This window comes from Argiope bruennichi, chromosome 6 (genome assembly GCF_947563725.1).
Source record: "Argiope bruennichi chromosome 6, qqArgBrue1.1, whole genome shotgun sequence".
In the NCBI taxonomy this organism is placed as follows: domain Eukaryota; kingdom Metazoa; phylum Arthropoda; class Arachnida; order Araneae; family Araneidae; genus Argiope; species Argiope bruennichi.
In genome coordinates this window covers 109,246,534-109,267,775 of record NC_079156.1, presented here as the reverse complement: position 1 = coordinate 109,267,775, position 21,242 = coordinate 109,246,534, and the positions used below count along the sequence as shown (strand labels likewise).

Sequence of the window (21,242 nt, the reverse complement as noted above, 5' to 3'; positions counted from 1 at the left end):
TTTTTTATGGTAAATTTCGGGACTGCAATCCATTTGGATACTAAAATACGTGGTTTTTATATCGTCTTTAATTTTATGAAAGACTTCTTTCTCTAATGCAGGGATAATTTGTTCTTGTGATCTATGTGTTAAATGAAGCACAATTCAAATTTCCGAATTTTTTTTTATTCTGCTTCTAAGATCCATTAGTACAGAGTTGTATTTAATTAACAATTTGATCAAACTTGAAAAAATTTCCATTATTAATGGTTATATTATTAAATGAGATCCTCGAATCTTAAGATTATTATATGCTAAAAATAGAATCAAATTGACAATTCTTTGAAATAGTAATTTAAATTTCTTTATTTATAATAACTTGATCTGTTGCATCAATAGTCGAACATAAATTTAGTTGTTTGGGTAATTCTTTCGAAGCAATAAATGAATTTAAATCGTCGAGCTTTTTCATTTCCTAGTCTTTTGGAAAACAGTATACAACAAAAACAAAATATAGTCACAGTATACAACAAAACGAATTTTGCGTTTTAGAATAAATTACAATAGCTAGGTTTCATCATTTGGCATTTTTCTAAAGGTAGTAAGTAAGTGGGTAGTGCAAAATGATCTAATTTCAGCATTCTTCGCAAAACCTCTTTAGTGTAGTTCAGGTCCGGTTTTAAAACAACAATCTAAACTTATCAATTATAATACTTGACCATAAACCTGGATGACTTACATTCATTAGATCATATTTGTTATTGTCATTTTCATCGTTATTTTATTTTCTAATTCAATCGCATTTGTATAAATATGCGGTTCTTCAACGAATATCACCGTTTCTAAATTTCCATTAAAAGATCGTATAGTTTCTGCTGAACTTTCTTGTCCAGTCGAAGATTGAATAGTAATTTTTTGAAGTTGAAACAATTTCTTTGCCAAAATTAATTCGTGAAAAGAAAACAGATCTACTTGTTACTTCTTGATTTTTTTCTTTTTTTCTTTCCTGCTAATTTTCTTTGTTGACATTCGGAGGGAAATGAACTTACCATGCATGGACATGATTAGATCCAACAATAATTAACATTTCATAGTATAAATTTTCAAAATACTATATGCAATCTAACTTAGATGAGGTAAATATACTATTCTTACGTATATAAATATGTTGTGCACTTTCACTAAACTAAAATGTGGGGAAAAGCAATGACTAGCATTAGTATATAAAATATATTTAAGATTACAAGGACATTATTAAACTATCATAAAACACATAAAAAGATGCGTGAGCGGTACTTCTTACCTTGAACCGCTTAAGGCGCGAAAGCATCATGTGACCAATGACGTAACATGTCGCCATACAGGATATGAGAACTGTTAACAGCTCCCACATCGGCAATCATAACAGGACAAGCGATCTCGCTTTAAGGTATACAGTACATTGAAGTAAACATATTATAAAACAGTAAATTCAGAAAAAATAATAAGATACAAAATTGAAATAGTTGCTAGGTAAAACCAAACAAAACAGTCATACCATTCGTGACAGCATAAGTATACAGCATTACTATAGCGTGCACTGGAAATATCGAATAACTAACGAAAAATAATATTAATGTTGAATATATAAAAATATAACACAAAGTAAGTAGAAAAAAACAAAGTCTTCTATCGTACAATTACACATGAACAAAAATAAAAATAGTTGTCATGTTTTAAAAGTAGTGTTCAGTTTTTTTCTTTTGAAAAACAATTAAAGTGATATGTCCTATATTGCTATACCATGCCTTCATATATTCTGTACCAGTTGAAGTTTTTGATGGTCCATCGAAGAAATCACACTTTTCAATATCGTATGCCTCATTTGCTTTGATTTTGATTACTTTATATGGTCTGAGAAATTTTTGTTTCTATTTGAAATCAGGACCCAATTGTGCGCTTGATTGCGACGAGATCATTCAATTGTAATTTTTCAGCATGCTTGTGACGCAGATTGTAAGTGCGTTGATTTTCTTGTTGGATCTTGCAAATTTGTTGCTTTGCATCTTTACAGAGTTCATCACGTTGTTGAAGAAATGCAGATTGGATCTCTTCGTTGATGATCTCGAGGATTTTTATATCATGATCAGATTTCATTTTAGTTCCAAGCAATATTTCGAATTGAATAAAATTGATACTTCTTTGAAATGCATAATTAATAATTTGCTGAACGGCAGCAACATGGCTATACCATTTTTCAGGGTTTTATATGGATAGCTTGGAGAATACAGTTATGATAGTAGAATTAAGTCTTTCTGCCTGATCCTGGGAAGTCCAGCTATAATAGCAATATGGGTGATATGCTGATGCTCACAATATTCTTTGAATGACGTGAAGGTGAAAGCGGTACCTGTGTCCGTAATAATCCTTAAAGGAATGCTGAAAACTGATCTTTGGCATTCGAGCTCATTGAGAACTTCAGCGGTGTCGATGGACTTGGTTGGATAAAGCCACAAAAACTTCGTAAAAGAATCGATTATTGCCAGAATATGCTTATATTTCTTAGAAATGCTGGGGAGAAGACCCAGATGGTCAATATGGTACGTATGAAAGGGAGTGTCGTCTTTGTCAAGTGAATGCAAAGTGCCATCTAATTTGCCACGTTTTCTGTTATTTAGAATGCATGTTACACAGTTGCGTTACACCGATCAATTTTCTCTTGCAAGTTCGGAATAAAGAATTCTTTGTTTAGCAGCTTCTATGTGCATTTTACTGCAAAATGCCTCGTTCATGACATGATTAATGATGTTGACCTGCATATTGTCAGGTACTACAAGTAAATCGATTCCGTCTATGTTCTTATATAAAATGTGTTTTTTTAGTATGTAATTCTCGTAAGGTGCATTTTGAAGTAATGCTTTTATAGTTGTAATATGCGCATTTGTTTGTTGAGCTTTAAAAATTTGAAGACTGAGGCAGTCTTGAATGATCATGCAGCATGGGCTTCGGCTAAGAGCGTCGACGTGAGTCATTTTTTAACCAGTTCGATACTCTATTTCGTAGTCAAAATTCTGAAGGAATAATACTCATCGCGGAATGCATTTCTTTTTTATTTAACGTTCTGACAAATGCATTACAGTCAGTGATAATTTTAAAAAAGTGATCCGAGAATGTAAATTCTGAATTTTTTAAGAGTTTCAACAATGGCGAATACTTCCAATTTATTACTGGTGTATTTTCTTTCGTTGTCAGACGTTTTCTTGGACATATAATACACTGGATGAAATTTGTTATCCTCTTTAGATTTTTGTAGTAGGGCTGACCCTAATCCAACATTTGGCGAGTCTGTATGAGTTTCAATGGGACTGCCTTGATTAAAAATATTTAAAACGGTTTTTTCAGAAAGTAAATGTTTTAAACGCAAAAACACAATTTTTTTACACAGTTTGAAATCGAAAGGGAGTGTTCTTATGAAACATGTCATTAAGTGGTTTTGCTACAGTAGAGTATGAGGGGATAAATTTTCTAAAGTATCCCGTAAGACCTAGAAAACGTTGTGCGGCTTTTGCATTTTTTAACTGAGAGTAATTAAGAACGGCTTTAGTTTTGGAGAGTGAAAGGAACAATTTGCCGTGTTCCACTATGTGACCCGAAAATTCAATCTTACTATACAAAAATTGACATTTTTTAATGTCTAGTCCATAATCGCGAGCTACAGTTAGAAAGGTGTTTAGGCGTTCGAGAGCCTCAGATTCATTATTCGCGGGAATGACGAAGTCATCCATATATGAGAGGACAATGCCTTTTGCAATAAGATCACGAAAAACGGCACTTGTGTGCCGGAGGACATGATAGGACATCGTAGGACCGGAGGACATGATATTTAAACGAATGGCATATAACGGAGCTGAAACTGACTTGTATTTGTGACAAAACTGGCGTAACTACGACGTTTTTCTTTTATTGCCACATGAAAAAATCCGTTACGCAAATCGAGAGTACTGAAAATTTTCGCATTTTGAAGACGATCTAAAATGTCATCCATTAACGGTAGAGGAAAATGATCATTAACTAATTTACGATTTAATTGTTTTTAATCTATACAGACCATGCTGTCCATCTTTCTTACGAACTACGACAACTTAACTAGCATAAGGTGAAGAACATGGTTCTATAATTCCATTTTTTAATCATTCGTCTATCTGCGCCTTTACTATATCATGTTCGGAAAAGGGTAAACGTCGGGGATTGTGGAAAATTGGCTCATCGTTAGTAATCATTATATCAAGTTCGATGATCGTGGTTTCAGTTTTTTTTTTAGGTTTATAAGCTAACAAACGCCGTTTAACGTCATTACGAGTTTGTTTAGAAATATTCGGACCACTATCAAAAGTAGGAGTATCGGCAGAAATGGTCATTATAAAACTGTCAGATGTAACAGCATCATCAGATTTAGAAATTTTGGAAAATACAACACCTTCAGGTTTAATTGTCAAGTTTACCTGATTTATTACGTCGCAACCTAATATGAGATCGTAAGTAGTACAATTATTAGGTACTACAGAAATAGAAACTGAAAAACTTTGTTTATCAATAATAATTTCAGATTCATAGGAACCTATTATTTTAGTTCGTGAAAAACCGCATTGAGTTAGCGTTGTCTTGTTATTGGCGATCTTAGTTTAATCCATTCAGAATGTTTGAGAAGCGTCGAAAAACTATCAGTACCGACTAATCTAGAAAATGTATTATTAAAAATAACAACATCTTTATGCATATTCCACGGAGAAGGCAGACAGTGTGACATCATGTGGAGTAGAACTGTCATTTGGAGTAGTACAGTGACAATCGGAAGATTTATGCCCCAAAAGATTACAAGAAACAGATTTAGGACCACGAGAACGATTAGGGCAAGATTTTGAGATATGTCCAAAATCATCAAGATTTAGAAAAACAACGCATCTTACTGTTAGTCGGATTACTAAGATTCGATTTTGATTCTCTTTGTTGGACAGGAATTTTATGAATTGTACCATGTTTCTTACCGTCATTAGCATATCTAGAATGGGACGTCTAAATTATCTGCGTTCATTGCATTTACGACTGTTTCAAAAATATGTAATTTTTCTTTAAACTTTGAATAACATTTTGCACCGTAAAGAATAATTTTATTAGAAGGGGAACCCTATATCCCATTTAATGTGTATTGAATAACAGAGCATTCGTCTATAATGGTTTCAGACTGATTTACACTTTCATGCATGGGAATAAAATACTGCATAAAAGTTTCATTCGAGCGCATTTTGCATGTTTCTAGTTGTTTATGTTCTTCAATAGAAGTTACTTTATCAGAAAATGCGTTAATTAATGCTTTTTAAAAGCATGATACGATTTTAGATTTCTCTGAGCAAATAAAAAAAGATTTAGCTGCGCCGGAAACTAATTTAATCTCTTCGCAAAGATTACTTTTTGTTGTTCACCTAAGAAGGGAAAAGCGAAAAATTCTCTTCACCATCACAAAAAAAAAAAAAAAAAAAAAAAAAAAAAAATCTTATAGAATAGGAATCATTTCCTGTAAAGTTTCTACAATTGCCACAGAGACCGCATAACAAAAAGCAAAACTAAGATTTATTTCATTCATCGTTTGGTTATTCAAAGGATCATTTTCGAGTGATTCCGTTTCGGCGCCAGTAATGAATGCTTGTCTGTTATTTATGTATGTTTCGTTTGAAGTAGCGGGGAGGGGGAAGGAAGAAATATTATTAGCATTACTAGGTGAACTTTCTCTTTCGGTTTGCGAAATCTGTTGAGACAAAGGATCTCAGAATTAATTTCCATTTTAATTTAAAGCATAAATTCTATGGGGGATAACAGAAAATTAGAGAGATACATATTACGTTATGACTGAAGGCTTTTATAATATTATGAGTGAATGATATGACTATCAAAATGTGAAGTTTTGAAATATTTTAATAAAGAAGCTATTAAAGCAGTAATGGCATAAAATATTTAATTATGAAAATTTTAACGAGCATTAAGATTGGCGCATTTGCGTTACCATAATTGGTGTTGAGAATTCACGCATGCGCATTGTGTTCCGATTGCTGACAACTCTATTTTCAACGGATACGGACTTGGTTTTGAAGGCTTGTAATGTTTCCGACCGATTATTTCAAACGATTCTGTTTATTTTCTTAGAGTTTTATGCATTTAAAACTAAACATTGTTAATTAATTGATCTGTTCATGATGAATCTGAGAAAATTTCGTAGAAAACTTCTTGAGATATTATATAAATTAAGAAAGATATTCTTTAGTGCCCATAAGGTTTAAATACTCAGTGACTCGTTTCAGTAAAAAATGTTCTTATATTAATTGCAATTTAACCATTTCCACTTTAATTTAAAGCATAAATTTTACAGGAGCTAACAGAAAATTATAGAGATACATATTACGTTATGGCTGAAGCCCTTTATAATATTATGAATGAATTATATGACTATCAAAATTTGAATCTTAAAAATATTTTGACGAAGAAGCTATTAAAATAGGATTTACATAAAATATTTAATTATTAAAATTTTAACGAGCATTAAGATTGGCGAACCGGCTGGTCGCCAAAGACGGCTAGTTTAACAATAAAATAAAACTCGGATTACTCGCAGACGGAATTAAAATTATACGGTCGGAAACGACACAATATTCATATATACGTGAAAAAAAGGCGAACAAAGAAGTATCTAATAGGGCGAAAATCAAGGTAAAAAAATGACGAAAAATGCCGGAAATGCGCTCATCTTTCCGAGTCTCTCCTCTTATTCAGATAGAATACTCGAAAAGTTGTCTCAGAATACTGAAACGAACAGTAAGAGCCAAAGTAACATTTATTTTGCTTGCTTTTTTGTTGGCTACGTTATGGTATTTAATGTGAAAAAAGGAAGAAGATTCGAATTTGTGGTAAAGAGAGGATTTATCAAAATACGATAATTTAATAAAAAGAACATTTTGGCGAAATCTCTCAGATTACAAGATCCGAAGTAACATTTATTTTGCTTTATTTGTTAGTTGTGTTATAGTACTTAATGTCGGAAACATAAATGAGATTCGAATTTATTCTGCATCGTACTAAGATAAGGTCAGATTCGTTAATCTTTATATAATAGAGCAACTTTTAAATATACCATCAATAAAATGCACACACACATAGGAAAAAAAATGTATTTACAGTTGTTGGAAAGCCAAATTGTATTTAAGTCATTTGATGATGGAACTGACCACATTACAAGTTCAAAGAAAACCTTATTAATAATTGAAATATTAATGAAATATATTAACTGGAAAGATTTTATAAAAAATGTTAGAGTTCTAAAATGAAAGACATAACGACTTTATTAAAACAAATATTGGAATACAAACTGTTAAGTACATCTAAATCAAGCACCAATAACTCAGCAATTACACAGCCGATAAGTACGAAAAAATTCTTCGAAAGCGGAAGAAAAATTTATATTTTCTTTAAGTAATAATCGCTTTTTAAATTTAATAATATTGTGAAAAAATCACTTGAAAATCATCAACCGATTAATTAAAAATTATGATTTTTCAAAATTAATCTGATGAATGCAGCAGTCTCAGTTAATGGATAGCATTTGCAGCTACTTAAGGCAGTTTTTGTTTTCATTATTGAGAATGCTACTCTTCACTCTGAAATATTCGAGTAAACCATATCTTTTTCTTTTCTCCACATTTCCACTGCCACATGAGGGAAGTTCAAGGATGGGAGGTGGAAATAATCGTCGCTTTTATTAACCTATCCTAAAAAGAACGTGGTTGAAGAGTGTACCTGCAAAGATAGAAAATTCAATTACTTTCAAAGCATATTATTATATCACGACTGATTTCATTTTATTTAAAATTCAAAACTATGGGCATATATTTATGCAGAAATGATATGATTAAATTTCTAAATGCATATAATAATACATGTATAAAGGACCCAATTACTATAATACGGTAACTTAAAGTACTCTGGGTTCTGTAATGTCTGGTTCTGGCTCTTCTGTCTGGTTAATGCCGGTGACATTTTAAAAGTTAAATTAAAATGCAAGTTTCGAATTAATAAAAGTATAAATATATTTATAATGTAAAAATCTAAAGTGAAAAATAACAAATTTATTGGAATATTGAAAAAAAATAAAGGGTACAAAAATAAAATTTGGGTTGAATTGTACTTTAGTGTGACCCCGAGTTTGTCGCCAATGTGGTAACCCAACGAAACGATCTTCTAGCAACCTAATTTAGTATGTTTACTACTTTTTACAATGGTTGAGCTGTACATGAACTACAACTATTTTATGAAAAATGTTAAATTAAAAATAAGAATTTCATTCTTAGTTTTTTTAGCTGGCAAACGAAGTTTTGGAGCTAGACCGATTTTGAGATTAAAAAAAACAAACATTGTTTTTCTAAATATCGACGCATGCGTAATCTGATAGTTTTGTGATTGTTTCAAACCAGTTTAAACTGGTGAATGACTTAAATTAATTAAGACAATTCGTAAACATTCAGAGAATAAATAATATGGAAATCAAGTTCTAACTTCAGTTGGCGATAAATCGCTAAATGTGGCAACCTTCTGCACTATTTTTTAATAACCCTAAAAGCGAAAAATAGATGCCTCAATAGCGATAAATCACCAATTTTTTGCATACGCATTTTGAGGCTTCAAAAACCTCAAACCAAAACAACATCACGTTCCCACATGATAAAAAAAATATCGATTAAAGATTTTAATTTAGTTCCGCATTATAATTAAATGTTTTTATTGCTAATAAGACACTGTAATGTTATTTTTAATGTTAATACGAAAAGAAAATATTTATTTTTTTGTAATTCTTAACTGTCGTTATGCGCTTTTAGAAATTGTCTTACTTTTAATTTAAAAATCTTCTGCAATGGAATTTCTTGCACTTTTTGTAGTTCTTTTCCTGCTCCGACGGTTTTCTTGATAATTCGTTATGTCGTTAATTATAAATGGGATGGCTGGAAATATTTTGAACTTTCAGAATGGATGAAGGGCGAGTGAAATATATATTTTTTTTACTATTGATGAAGTTGGGAAAAGGATACTTGTTTGAAATTTTGTATGGAGATTGGTTTGATTGCTTCTTCTTGCATTCTTTCCTTACTTTTGATTATGTACTGTTCCTGTTATCCACACTTGTATTCACTGTGATAGCGAAGCTACTTGGATCCGGCTGCCGCTGCTAGCAAAGCCGTAGAATGTTTTAATTTTTTTTAAGTTAAAAAATTCTGCCGATGCCTTTTAAAGATGCTGAAAGCATCGTAAGTTCTATATTTTTTGTCAAAACAACAGATTGGCGCAGCTGGTTTGCAAAAGTTTTCTTTATCTCAAGACTGTAAAGGTAAGCCGCAATAGTGACCCTAAAAGTTAAAAAAAAAAGTCTTCTCATATAAAACATATCAGTAAAGATAATTTTAATGCAGAAAGTGGTAACCGTAACTATTTTGCAGAATTGTTTATTTGGTCCGTCATTTATATTGGCGACTTGGCATCATTGGCGCACAATACTTCGCACATAACATTGATTAACCAGATTATCCATGAGTATTTGGAATAAAATCTGAACTTTCTGCTTATGCGTCATTATCATGTATCTGCACCATCTATCATAAGATTTTTCTAAAGAGTGTATGTATTATGAAGTATTGCTTTTTAAATTACTCTGAAAAAAAAAGGATGAGAGGAGAATAGGCAGCTACGTATGACATGATCAAAATCAAAACGGTGGTCGGCGCTGGGCGAATGATTCATTAGTTTTTCTTATTACTTTAAATATTTAAAGATTTCACATCAAGCTTTGGAAGCTTCTATCATCAAAATCTAAAAACTCCGAGATGAAAATCATGATAGTACAATCTAATATTGACATACATTAAAAGCTAACAAATAGTATAAATTTTAATACTAAAACTGCAATTATGACTGTCAGAATTTTGTATTGCCTTTATGTTGTTGTTTCTAATGGCTCTTGTCCTAGACAAGCCCACTGACTTTAAGAAGTCATTTAAGCCAAGGGTACGTCTCCGGTTTTTTCTGTAGCGCCATCTAGGGCCAAGAGAACAACTTAGCTACGCACATGTCACAACCCTTTTTACGGGGAGGACTTCATTCATGCATTTCATTCACTAATCAATAGATAGTAATTTAGAACTGAATCAGAGAAAGATAACCCCTGATCCAGTACCCCCAGCGGTATTGCTCTCGACATGGAGGTCTTTGTGATCACGACATATTTATACGCGCGCCAACCACCACACATGCAGGGAGTCTTCGGCCGGCGGGGATCGAACTAGCAACCCAAGAGACACAATTCCAACGCCCTACCAACCATGCTATCCCGGCCTACCTATTGCCTTTCTTGCTCCTTCTACTGAAGTTATTCGATTATTTCAACATGTGAAAGGATTAAAAGGTATCTAAAAGAGGTAACAGTTATAGATATCTTGTATTTAAAGAATATCAAGCACGAGATAGAAGCATTCTGTAGTGATTGGATTTTGAAGCGTTAGGAAATAAACGTTCATAGATGGCGCTAGGCAACTAGCGCGAGTGTAATTAAAAAGAGTGATGTCATTAGAGTGTTGGCTCTTGGAGGAGAAGGAGTTACTGAGCAGAGTAACTCGAACGAATCCGAAATAAATCTGTTAAGTTTTCTATTTGCCTATTTATTGAAAGCACTCACGAACCAGCCACGACATTTGGCGCAGTCGACCAGATTGAGAATCGAGTGCTATTTTTGACGAACTTGAAATCGAACTTCATTTGATAAAGGTGTGCTTTCGGTATCGATATCTTCCTAGGCAGTGCGAAAAAGGAAGATTTGAAGTTGTTGGCGGAAGAGCTGGGTGAAACTGTTTCATTAGAGATGAAAATTGTGGACTTAAAAAAAATTAATTACTGGAAGTGAAAATTACGAGGAAGAGTTTGTGAAGAAACAAATGATAGTTATCATAGAGGATAGAAAAGCGAGAGAAGATCAAAACGAAAGCAAGAAGAACAAAAACGAAAGCAAGAACGAGAATTTGAAGAAAGAAAAATTAAAGAAGAGTGGGAATTGCAGGAGAAAAAGGCACGAGAAGAACGAGAATTCGAACTTGAGAAACTGAAGCTGCAATATTCCAGTGTACCCGTGGATGTCGAATTACCAACTCCCAAGATAGAACTCAGGCACGTGATGTAAAAATTCGATAAAAAGAATAGTGCTATCAGTTTATATTTGCTGTTGTTCGAGAGGCAAGCCGAGTGGGCTCAAATAAAACGAGAAAATTACGTGTCGCATCTATTAGGATTATTGCCAACGGATATAACCCAACTCATCGCTCGAGAGCCAATCGAGAAAGTTAAGGACTATGACCACATCAAGAGTTTATTAGTGAAACGATTTAAACTCAGCCCGGAAAAATTCAGGCAAAAGTTTATGACTCATTTTAAAAGACCGGAGACTACCTGGTGCGATTTTACTTACGAACTTAAAAATTATTTTGAGCAATGGATTCAAGGATTGGAAATAACTACTTTTGAAAGTTTGTCGGGTTTAATCATAACAGAACAGATAAAGCGAAAAGTACCTACGGATATTAAAGAACATTTTATTGATGTTTGGTCACAATTCACAAATCCAAACGAAACTGCAAGCAAATAAGATGATTATGAAAATGTGCGATCAAACAATATGAGGAAAAAGAAAGAACTATATCAAGAGAATAACTTTTCTAAACATCAAACCTACGACGAAAGAGAAGAGAGACATTTTTCGGAACGGAAATATGTACCCCTGCATCAACGAGAATTCAGAAACAAAAACTTTCATAAAAACGAAACTACAAATTCAAGAAAAGTAACAAGAGACTGTTACGTTTGTGGATTGTCACATTTTGCTAGAGACTGTCCAAATAGACATAAAAAATCGCAGTTGAGAGAATCTGCGGCAGAAAAGAAACGGGAAGACGTTTTAACCGCGGAAATTCAGTCGGAATTAATTAATGGTGAAAAAAGCTTAAATATCAACCCTTTACCTTGATCTTTGTGTGGACAATAGAGAACTGAAAACCCTAGTTGACTCAGGTGCTATGATACCAGTTTTAAATTCTAAATATGTGTCAAGTGAACAAAAAGAAAAAGGAAAGATCATTTTAAAAAGTGCATTTGGAGAAAGGATTAACGCTATTCTTTCCAGTTTTCAAATATCCTTAAAAGATAAAAACAACGAAGGATTTTCCAGGCCTATTGAGATAGTTGCAGCTGTCACGGATAGAATTCAAGAGCAATTCATCATCCCCCCCTCTGTATTAAATTTATTGGGAGAAAGCATAAACCACAGCCGCTCCCAAAACTTGTTAGAGGCGCCAATGGAAGAGAGCTTTGATGAATTTATGATTTGTTGTGGAGTTAGTCAGAGCGAAGAACATCCGAGCGGAAATGAAAGCGATTATTTGGATAAGAAAAACAAAATTAATGCGTTGAAAGAAGAACAAAGAAAATGTGATACTTTGCAGTTAGTAAGAAAAAATTTATCCCTTGGAAAAGGAAACTTTTTTATGAATGATGAATTAATATTCCACCGGGATAAAATATTAGGCGAAAAAGTGAGTCAGTTGGTTTTGCCCAAAAATAAGAGACAGCAAGTTCTTAAATTAGCACATGAATCAATTTTCGGATGCCATATGGGATTAAAAAAGACTAGTGAAAGAATTAAATAACAGTTTTTATTGGCCAAATATGACAGATGATATCAAAAACTTTTGTAAATCCTGTAAAGAATGCCAGTTGAGGAGTCCGGAAAAAATAATTGATAAAATTCCTATTACTCCTGTTCTCCGTCCGGAATTGCCATTTGAGATAGTAAATATAGACCTAATAGGACCCATTGAACCCCCTTCTGCTCGTCGGCATAAGTATGTATTATGTCTAATGGACCAGCATTCTCGATGGCCGGAGGCTATCCCTCTTCGTTCGTTAACGGCTAAAGTTACGTGTGATGCTTTATTGGAGATATTCATGCGGACTGGAATACCCAATGTTATTGCAAGTGATAATGGAACGTTTATTTCTAAGTTAACCCAGGAATTCATGAAAAGATTAGGTTGTGCTCCCAGATTTACGACGCCTAACTATCCAGCTGGGAATGGCCTTATAGAAAGATATAATAGGGTGTTCAAAAATTCACTCCATCACATTATCAGAACTGATCCGAGTAATTGGGATAAATACATTCCATATATGCTTTTTGCGTACAGGGAAGTTCCTAACTGTACGACGGGTGTTTCGCCATTCAAGTTGATGTATGGACGTGAAGCACGAGGACCTCTCAGTGTTCTAAAATCGAGCTGGTGTGGTGATATTGCCATTCCGTTAAACATGGAGAAATCAGTTGTGGATTATTTACAGGAGCAAAAAATAAACTTAGAAAGAGCTGCAGAGGAAGCATCTCTCATCGCTTCTGGTAAACAGCAGGCATATGCAGAATATTTTAACCGCCGAACCGCTTCTAAGGAATTTAAGCCAGGTGACCAAGTTTATTTATTAATACCTGATTCATCGAACAAATTGTATGCCCGTTGGACTGGTCCTGGAGAAGTTATCGAGCATTGCCCTCCACATTCATATAAAGTAAAACTTAGCGATGGAAAAATTCGGCATTGTCATGCGAATAAAATTCGGAAATACTATCCAAGAATTAATGCTGTAGGCATGATCTTTGAAGATGATGCAGACTTTGGAGAAGTTTATTCATCCCCCAGTTATAAAAATGTATGTTACTGGAAAGAGATATTTGATCAAGTGGATTTGCGACATCTTTCTGAGGAAGTGAAATGTCAAATCCTGAACTTATTGCGGAACCATCTTTCAATATTTACCGGACAAGTTAGAGTTGCAAAGGTTGGTCATCACAAGATAAAATTAGAGGACGATAAAGAAAGGAAAAAACCTTACGTGTACAGGATTCCTGAAGCGTTGAAACCTCAAATAGACACCCAAATCGAAGAGCTCCTAAAACTAGATCTAATCGAAGAGAGCTCAGCTGACATTGCTTATCCTATAGTCTGTGTAAACAAGAAGGATGGATCTATCAGGATGTGCGTGGATTATCGAGCTTTGAATGCAGTGACTGAAACCGACGATTTCCCCATGGAAGACGCAACGGAATTAATATATTCCATAGGACAGGCAAATGTGATTAGTGTGTTAGATCTTTTGAAGGGATACTATTCGCTTCCCATGGAAGAAGATTCGCGGTATTATACATCTTTTAAGACTCATAGAGCACAATATCGTTTTAAGGTAATGCTTTTTGGGTTGAAAAATGCAGCTGTTACTTTTCAAAGGGAAATAAACAAAACATTGTCGCCATTCAGAGAATTTTGCCGTGCTTATATTGATGACATTGCTATATTCTCCATTGATATTCCTTCTCACTTGAAACATCTTCATTTGGTGCTGGATAGATTGGAAGAGCTGGAATTCACTGTTAATCTTTCAAAGTGTGCTTTCGCGAAATCTGAAATTTCATACCTGGAACATATAATTGGCTCAGGAAAGCATCAAGCTGATCCAGCTAAGTTGGAAACGATCTCTCGTTTGCCCGTACCTGAAACCAAGAAACAACTACGTAGTGCTCTTGGCCTGTTCAATTATTATCGTGATTATATTGCGAATTTCGCCGAGATTGCCTTTCCATTAACGGAACTAACTAAGAAAAGAAGCCCTGATGTGAAAAGGCATGGTGTGAAATGCATAGTGTTCCTTTTGAAAAATTAAAATCAGCATTGTTACACGCTCCTACTCTACACACCCCGAATATCAGCAAACCCTTTGTGATTCATTGTGATGCCTCATCAATCGGGATTGGCTCGTGTTTATCACAGACTGTTGATGGAAAAATGTGCCCTATCGCTTATGCAAGTCAAAAATTAAACAAAAGCCAACAATCTTGGTCGACAATCGAACGGGAAGCATTTGCTATAGTTTGGAGCTTGAAAAAGTTTGAAACCTTGTGTTTGGATCCGAGATCCACATTTTTACCGATCATAACCCCCTTCCTTATCTGACCAAGTGCGCTCCTCAGTCATCTCGACTACAAAGGTGGGTATTTGCCTTGCAGAGATTCAACATAACATTAAAACATTGCCCTGGTTCTAAAATGCCGCATGCTGATGCCCTGTCACGTTTATTACCAAAATAGACTGAAAAACATTTTTTTAGTACTAATATCATTTTTCTGTTTTATATATCAATATGGGATTAGTGACTATAAAATAATAATAATTTATCCTTGATATTATGTATATTTGTTTTAATGTTTTTTTAATTATCATTTTCTTAATATGTTGAATAATTGGTATTCGCAAGTTTGGTTAAGAGTATAATGTGCAAAACTATTTGAAATAGGAATATAACTTTTTCTAGTGTTTGTTATAAATTTTCATTCAGAAGTTTTGGTTGTATTTGAAATATCATTTGAGTAATGTTATCAAGTGAAATCCTTTCTTAATTATGTATTAATGTTTACTAAGTGATTATATTCATTATGAATTTGTGTTTATTAGTTGATTAGTGATTATATACATTATTAAGTATATATTAACTGATAAGTGAGTTTCTTATTATCAAGATGGTATTTATATTCAATTGTGCATTTCTTATTTTACCTCATTGCTTTCTTAAATATTTATTAGTTATTCATTCGAGTTAACTTTGCATTTGTGTTTATTTTTATTTGGATAATTTGATGTTATTGGATGCGTTTTAAAATCCAATTCATAATTTTAATTCAGAGGTGTGTTTATATTTTCATATAAACACTACTCTTACGTTGGGGGTGTAGTGATTGGATTTTGAAGCGTTAGGAAATAAACGTTCATAGATGGCGCTAGGCAACTAGCGCGAGTGTAATTAAAAAGAGTGATGTCATTAGAGTGTTGGCTCTTGGAGGAGAAGGAGTTACTGAGCAGAGTAACTCGAACGAATCTGCAATAAATTTGTTAAGTTTTCTATTTGCCTATTTATTGAAAGCACTCACGAACCAGCCACGACACATTCATTATAAAATTTTATAATGCCAACTGAATTTATGCATAAATCTTTGGTTTGGTAATACTAATGAATGAAATGCAAACAATAAATATGCAGTTTCTTATAGTTTTTATTTCATCAACCAAATAGAATTGAAATACATTATTTTTAATATTTCAACATCTATACATAATACTAATTATAAAGAATTTGCTTTCTATAATCTATACTAATATTAAAGATGAACTGGCGTTTCAGCTCTCTACAGGCCAGGCCGTTTGACCTAGAGCTACCTAATTTGGCATATACAGGGTGGTCAAAAAAAAACTCCCCTATAAATGAAACCCTAGCTGCCTATCCGCTCAACCAATCGAACCAAAATTTCAGACAAGGTTGTTTGAAGGTATGCGCTGGATATTGTGATGATTCTAAACAACGCAGAGTTCACGGTTACGGTTACAGTGAGAGAATTTCTAAATTTTCGAATGGCAACACCCACTTTTTCCTTGCGTAAATTGATCAGCGTATTGAAAAACCACAAATGGCGTTGGAACGATTAACGTGTGACGAAAATTGCTGCCGTAAAGCATTTGCAAAGAAGAGCATTATAAAGGACTACTGACAACACAGAGAGGAAAGAGAAAAAATTCTATTGGAATGGAATGTTATAATTATAGGTTTTCAATGTGTTCACCTTCGCAGGTGACAACACATTCGGGAGATTGTGGACAACAATGCCGAACGTAACATGAAAGGAGGAATCTGCAGAATTTCACGTGTTATGGCATCTTGCAATTCTGACACATCTCGTGGACCAGGCATGTACACCTTAGATTTCAGATAACCCCAGAACCTGAAATCCATAGGAGTGAGTCAGGGGATCGCGGTGGCCACGAAACTGCAAAGTTACTAGAGATGACTCTATCACCAAAGTTTTGTTGCAGTACTGGTCGAACCCATTGGGTGACGTGTGGTGGAGCCCTATCTTGCATCCATACAATGTCCTTAATAACATTTCGTTGCTGCAATTCAGGAATAACGGAATTCTGCAACTTTGTCAGAATTGCAAGATGCCATTAAAGTTATGCAGATTTCTCCTTTCATGTTACGTTCAGCATTGTTGCCCACAATCTCCCGAATACAATGTGTTGTCGCCTGCGAAGGTGAACACGTTGAAAACCTGTAATTATAACTTTTCATTCCAATAAAAAGCTTTTTTTCTCTCTTTCCTCTCTGTATTGTCAGTCCTTTATAATGCTCTTCTTTGCAAATGCTTTACGGCAGCAATTTTCATCACACGCTAATCGTTCCAGCGCCATTTGTGGTTTTTCAATACGCTGATCAATTTGTGCAAGGAAAAAGTGGGTGTTGCCATTCGAAAATTTCGAAATTCTCTGACTGTAACCATAACCGTGAACTCTGCTTTGTTTAGAATCATCACAATCACCAGCGCATACAACCAATACAAACAACCATGTCTGAAATTTTGGTTCGATTGGTTGAGCGGATAGGCCGCTAGGGTTTCATATATAGGCGAAGTTTTTTTTTGACCACCCTGTATATACTTTTGGAGGGACAAAATATGCATCTAGGAGAGTTTTTTTTTTCTTGAATTAGAATTTTAATTAAAAAATAGTTAAAATATTAAGGGGTTTTTTTCCCTACAACTTCCAAAAATATTACTTCACAAAAATTTTTATGTTATCTAAAATTCCTTTAATGAATTAAACTCTTTTAATGATGCCATTTTTTGCCGAATAACTTTATTTTCTATTTTTAATAATTTTTAAAATATATTTTTAACTTATTATTCAACAATATATTTTATTTTTGAAGTGAAATTGGAAGTGGTTATAGTGTTCCCATTTTCAAGCATTGCTGCTCTTTTCGGTGGCATGAATGAATGTTATAATATATAGATAGAAACATATGGAAATTCAAAGGACAATGAACAGGGCAGTATAAGGCGTTTCAAATACTATGAGTTGAACAGCTGAAATTTTAAAACGTTTTGCCGAAATAATACTGTAAACTGATTTTTACAAAAATATATGATTGCATTTTAAGCAATCATAAATCATGGCGAACCAAAAGCAGTTTATAAATGCATCGTTATAAAAGTAAATCATATGGTAATATTAAGACCTAAACCAAATTGAATATTAATAGCATTTGCCAAATAACAGTGGATGTTCTATTTACTTGAAATATTAGAAAATTGGAGTTTTATTTGAATTTCTCAATTTTATTTTTCGAAAAGTATAGCTCTCAAAAATATACCATCAGAGATGTCACCAAACTTTAATAGTTAAACTACTATGCTTGATTCAAACATAATAATTTAAATTAGAAGAAAAAATCAAGAACACAGAAAGTAAAGAAGGCTAATGACTTACGCATTTCATGGAGGATCTTATTCCTGATACATCTTTCTGACCATAACATCTGCAGCAATATCAAGATGAGTTTTCATCAATTCCTTCCATTCTTGAGAGCAAAAAAAATCTTTCTTCTGTCCCAGTATATAATCTTGCGCAGCACGTTTTAGATCACCATCATCGAGTAGATCAGCAAGAATCAAAATATCACACGCATTTGATGCACTCAAGTTCATCTTCAAGAAGAAAGAACACCTGCGTTTTAGGGAGAGAATCTGATACTTGTCAGCAATCTTGTACAAACTGGATGCGCTTTCAAACTGTAGATCTTCCAGTGAATCCGTGTACATGTACAGAAGCATTCGGTGTACGGTGTCATCCTCGAAATCGGTGATGTCGACATGTCCACTGTTCCTCTCCTTCATGTCGTTGCTGAACATGGTCCTAAACACTGGAGATCTAGCGGTTAAAATATTTTTATGAGTTGGAAAGGTTTTTGTTGAAGTACGAACTTCTATGTCGCTGAAGATGGTATCGTTATAAATGGATTTCAAGTCTTCTGCCAGATTTGATAAGTTTTGAGATTCCCCTTTTTGGATATTACGCTCACTTATACTTTCAACAATTTCATTCGTTGATTCAGGGCTTTCCATTAAAAAGCCGCAAAATTCTTTTGTAGCAGCTCCAGTTGAATAGACACACTCACACTCAAGAGTGAGCATATCATTCGGCAAATAGTGGCTTTGGTTTTCCATCAACTCTTTAGTAGAAAGCAACATGCACGATACCCCCTTTCTTAAATCTTCTTGGAAATATTCATGGGTTCCGCAATTTTTCTTTCTCCCTGCCAAATCCACCACAGATGTTATAAACGAAAAATATTTTAAAGAAAACCTATGATTAAATTTTAAGCCTAATTTTTTTTCAAAATCTAGTCCTTCAGTTATAAAAAAATCTAAATCAATAAAATCAGTGGTTAATTTATATTTTTTCCCGGATTTAAGAGAACTGAATTTTTCCATCCTCCACAAGAAAGATCTTCGATTCACTATGTAAACCGTTCGGGCATATAAATGCTCGACTTTATCAGGTTTCTTTTCTTTTTCCCATAAAGTACACTGAACAGTCAGAGTGTCTTCGGGAAGATATGCTTCTTTTCCACTTCCGAAAATAAAATCCCGTGTTTGGCTTTCTAGGAAACCCCGCATTGAATTCATTCCGAAATTTAAATTCGGTAATCCGTTTATTTCGTGCAAGATCGAGCCACTTTTATCCACAAAAGCGAGCAGATAATTTAGTTGAACGAAATTCTTTCCAGTGTTGTCTGGTACTCTATGAAGAGAAAAATCTAGTTTATTTTCATTATTACATCCCATGGGATAGAAATACAACTTCCATTTCGTGCCTTTCAGAGCATCTGCAGTGAAAACAGGACTCTCTATGAATTCGTTCTTTTTCAACCAGCAATGACTTATATTCTCAATTTTCCACTGGAAAGTGCATCCAATCGTTTCATCATTTATTTCAGTCGCCATTCCGAGTATCCCTCTTATAAACTGTTGATATTTGTATATTCACACGAACAGCGACTATAGTTAAATATTAGAAATGATTTTCAGTTTGTGACGTGGAAAAAATTCAGACGCCAACACAGTCTTTTACTGCATATAGCAACTGCATTCCGGTTCATAAGTTTGAGAAAGCTAGGGGAATTCCCATTCGTTCAACGACGTTTGATTTTTGTGCCAGTGATTATGAGCACGTGATTCATGACGTCCCCAAAAATGAAATTCTTAATCAGAGCCTTTATCTATTTATTTCGAGCAACAATGATAAAACACATACTGCTTTTTTTTTTCCTTGGTCGATTTAGTTGTTGCTCGAAAAGATTAATTTTGATTTCTATCCAAACGCTCCTACTGAATTATTAAAATTACAAAAAAATTAAAAGATTTGAATTTTTTTTTTACGAAGTATTGTAAAATAAAAATGGATATTAGATTTTCGCCTATTTCTATTTTATTTTTTAAATTTTCTCTTTGTTAGAAAGCAGTGAGTGACAACGTGAAAAGAGAAAAAAAATTATTTAATGTATTTGTGATAATATATTTCATAAGCCAATTGCAATGATGTGTTTCGTTGGAAAAATTAAATTGAAATCTGTCTTTTAAGGTTGCTACTAATACTTCATCCTCTGTCGCTTCCATTGTTAATGATCAATATATGAATAATCATAGTTTATTTTTTCATATAGAGTAGGTTTTAGAATAAGGTAAACTTTCATTAAAATTTTTGAAATGTTAAATTAAAGTTTAACATCAGAATCCAGCACTAGGGAAGATTTTTTTAAAGGAATTATTTTTTTTACACTATTTTTATTTTTTTTAAACATTATTGCTCTTTTTTGTAATATTATTGGTTGTAAAAGGTTTAAATAGAAAATTACGGAAATGAATAAAACAAGGGGTGTAGCAAATAAAAAGGTACGAAACGTCGTAACAACGTAACCTTTAACATATTTGCCTATGCCGCTATCGTATCGTAGCAAGACCTCTAAAAATGCGATTGGAGTCTTCGGAGTAGGTCGGAGCATGCGCGGTCGCCCGCATGCGCAGAAAAGAGAGCGGAGGCTCTTATAGAGCACCGTCCAATTGATTAATAATGTTGAATTCCTCGAGCACAGAAGAACCATTAACTCCGATGTGTGCTGTGAGACACTCCGAAGACTACGCAGGTCCATCAAGAACAAAAGACCAAGGCTACTCATGGAGGGTGTGATTCTGCTCCATGATAACGCATGCCCACACGTCT

The 21,242-nt window shown here is 33.8% G+C and overlaps 1 protein-coding gene across 1 annotated transcript; it reads right to left on the bottom strand.

Annotated features, from left to right (window-relative positions):
• Nucleotides 1-7,368: 7,368 nt before the first annotated feature.
• On the bottom strand, nucleotides 7,369-20,195 carry LOC129973100 (TD and POZ domain-containing protein 1-like). The gene is made up of 2 exons (XM_056087483.1): nucleotides 18,450-20,195; nucleotides 7,369-7,800 (listed from the first exon to the last, which is right to left on the bottom strand). The coding sequence occupies exon 1, from the start codon at nucleotides 19,964-19,966 to the stop codon at nucleotides 18,467-18,469; it is 1,500 nt and encodes a 499-aa protein (XP_055943458.1). The 5' UTR covers nucleotides 19,967-20,195; the 3' UTR covers nucleotides 7,369-7,800; nucleotides 18,450-18,466.
• Between the last annotated feature and the right edge of the window lie 1,047 nt (nucleotides 20,196-21,242).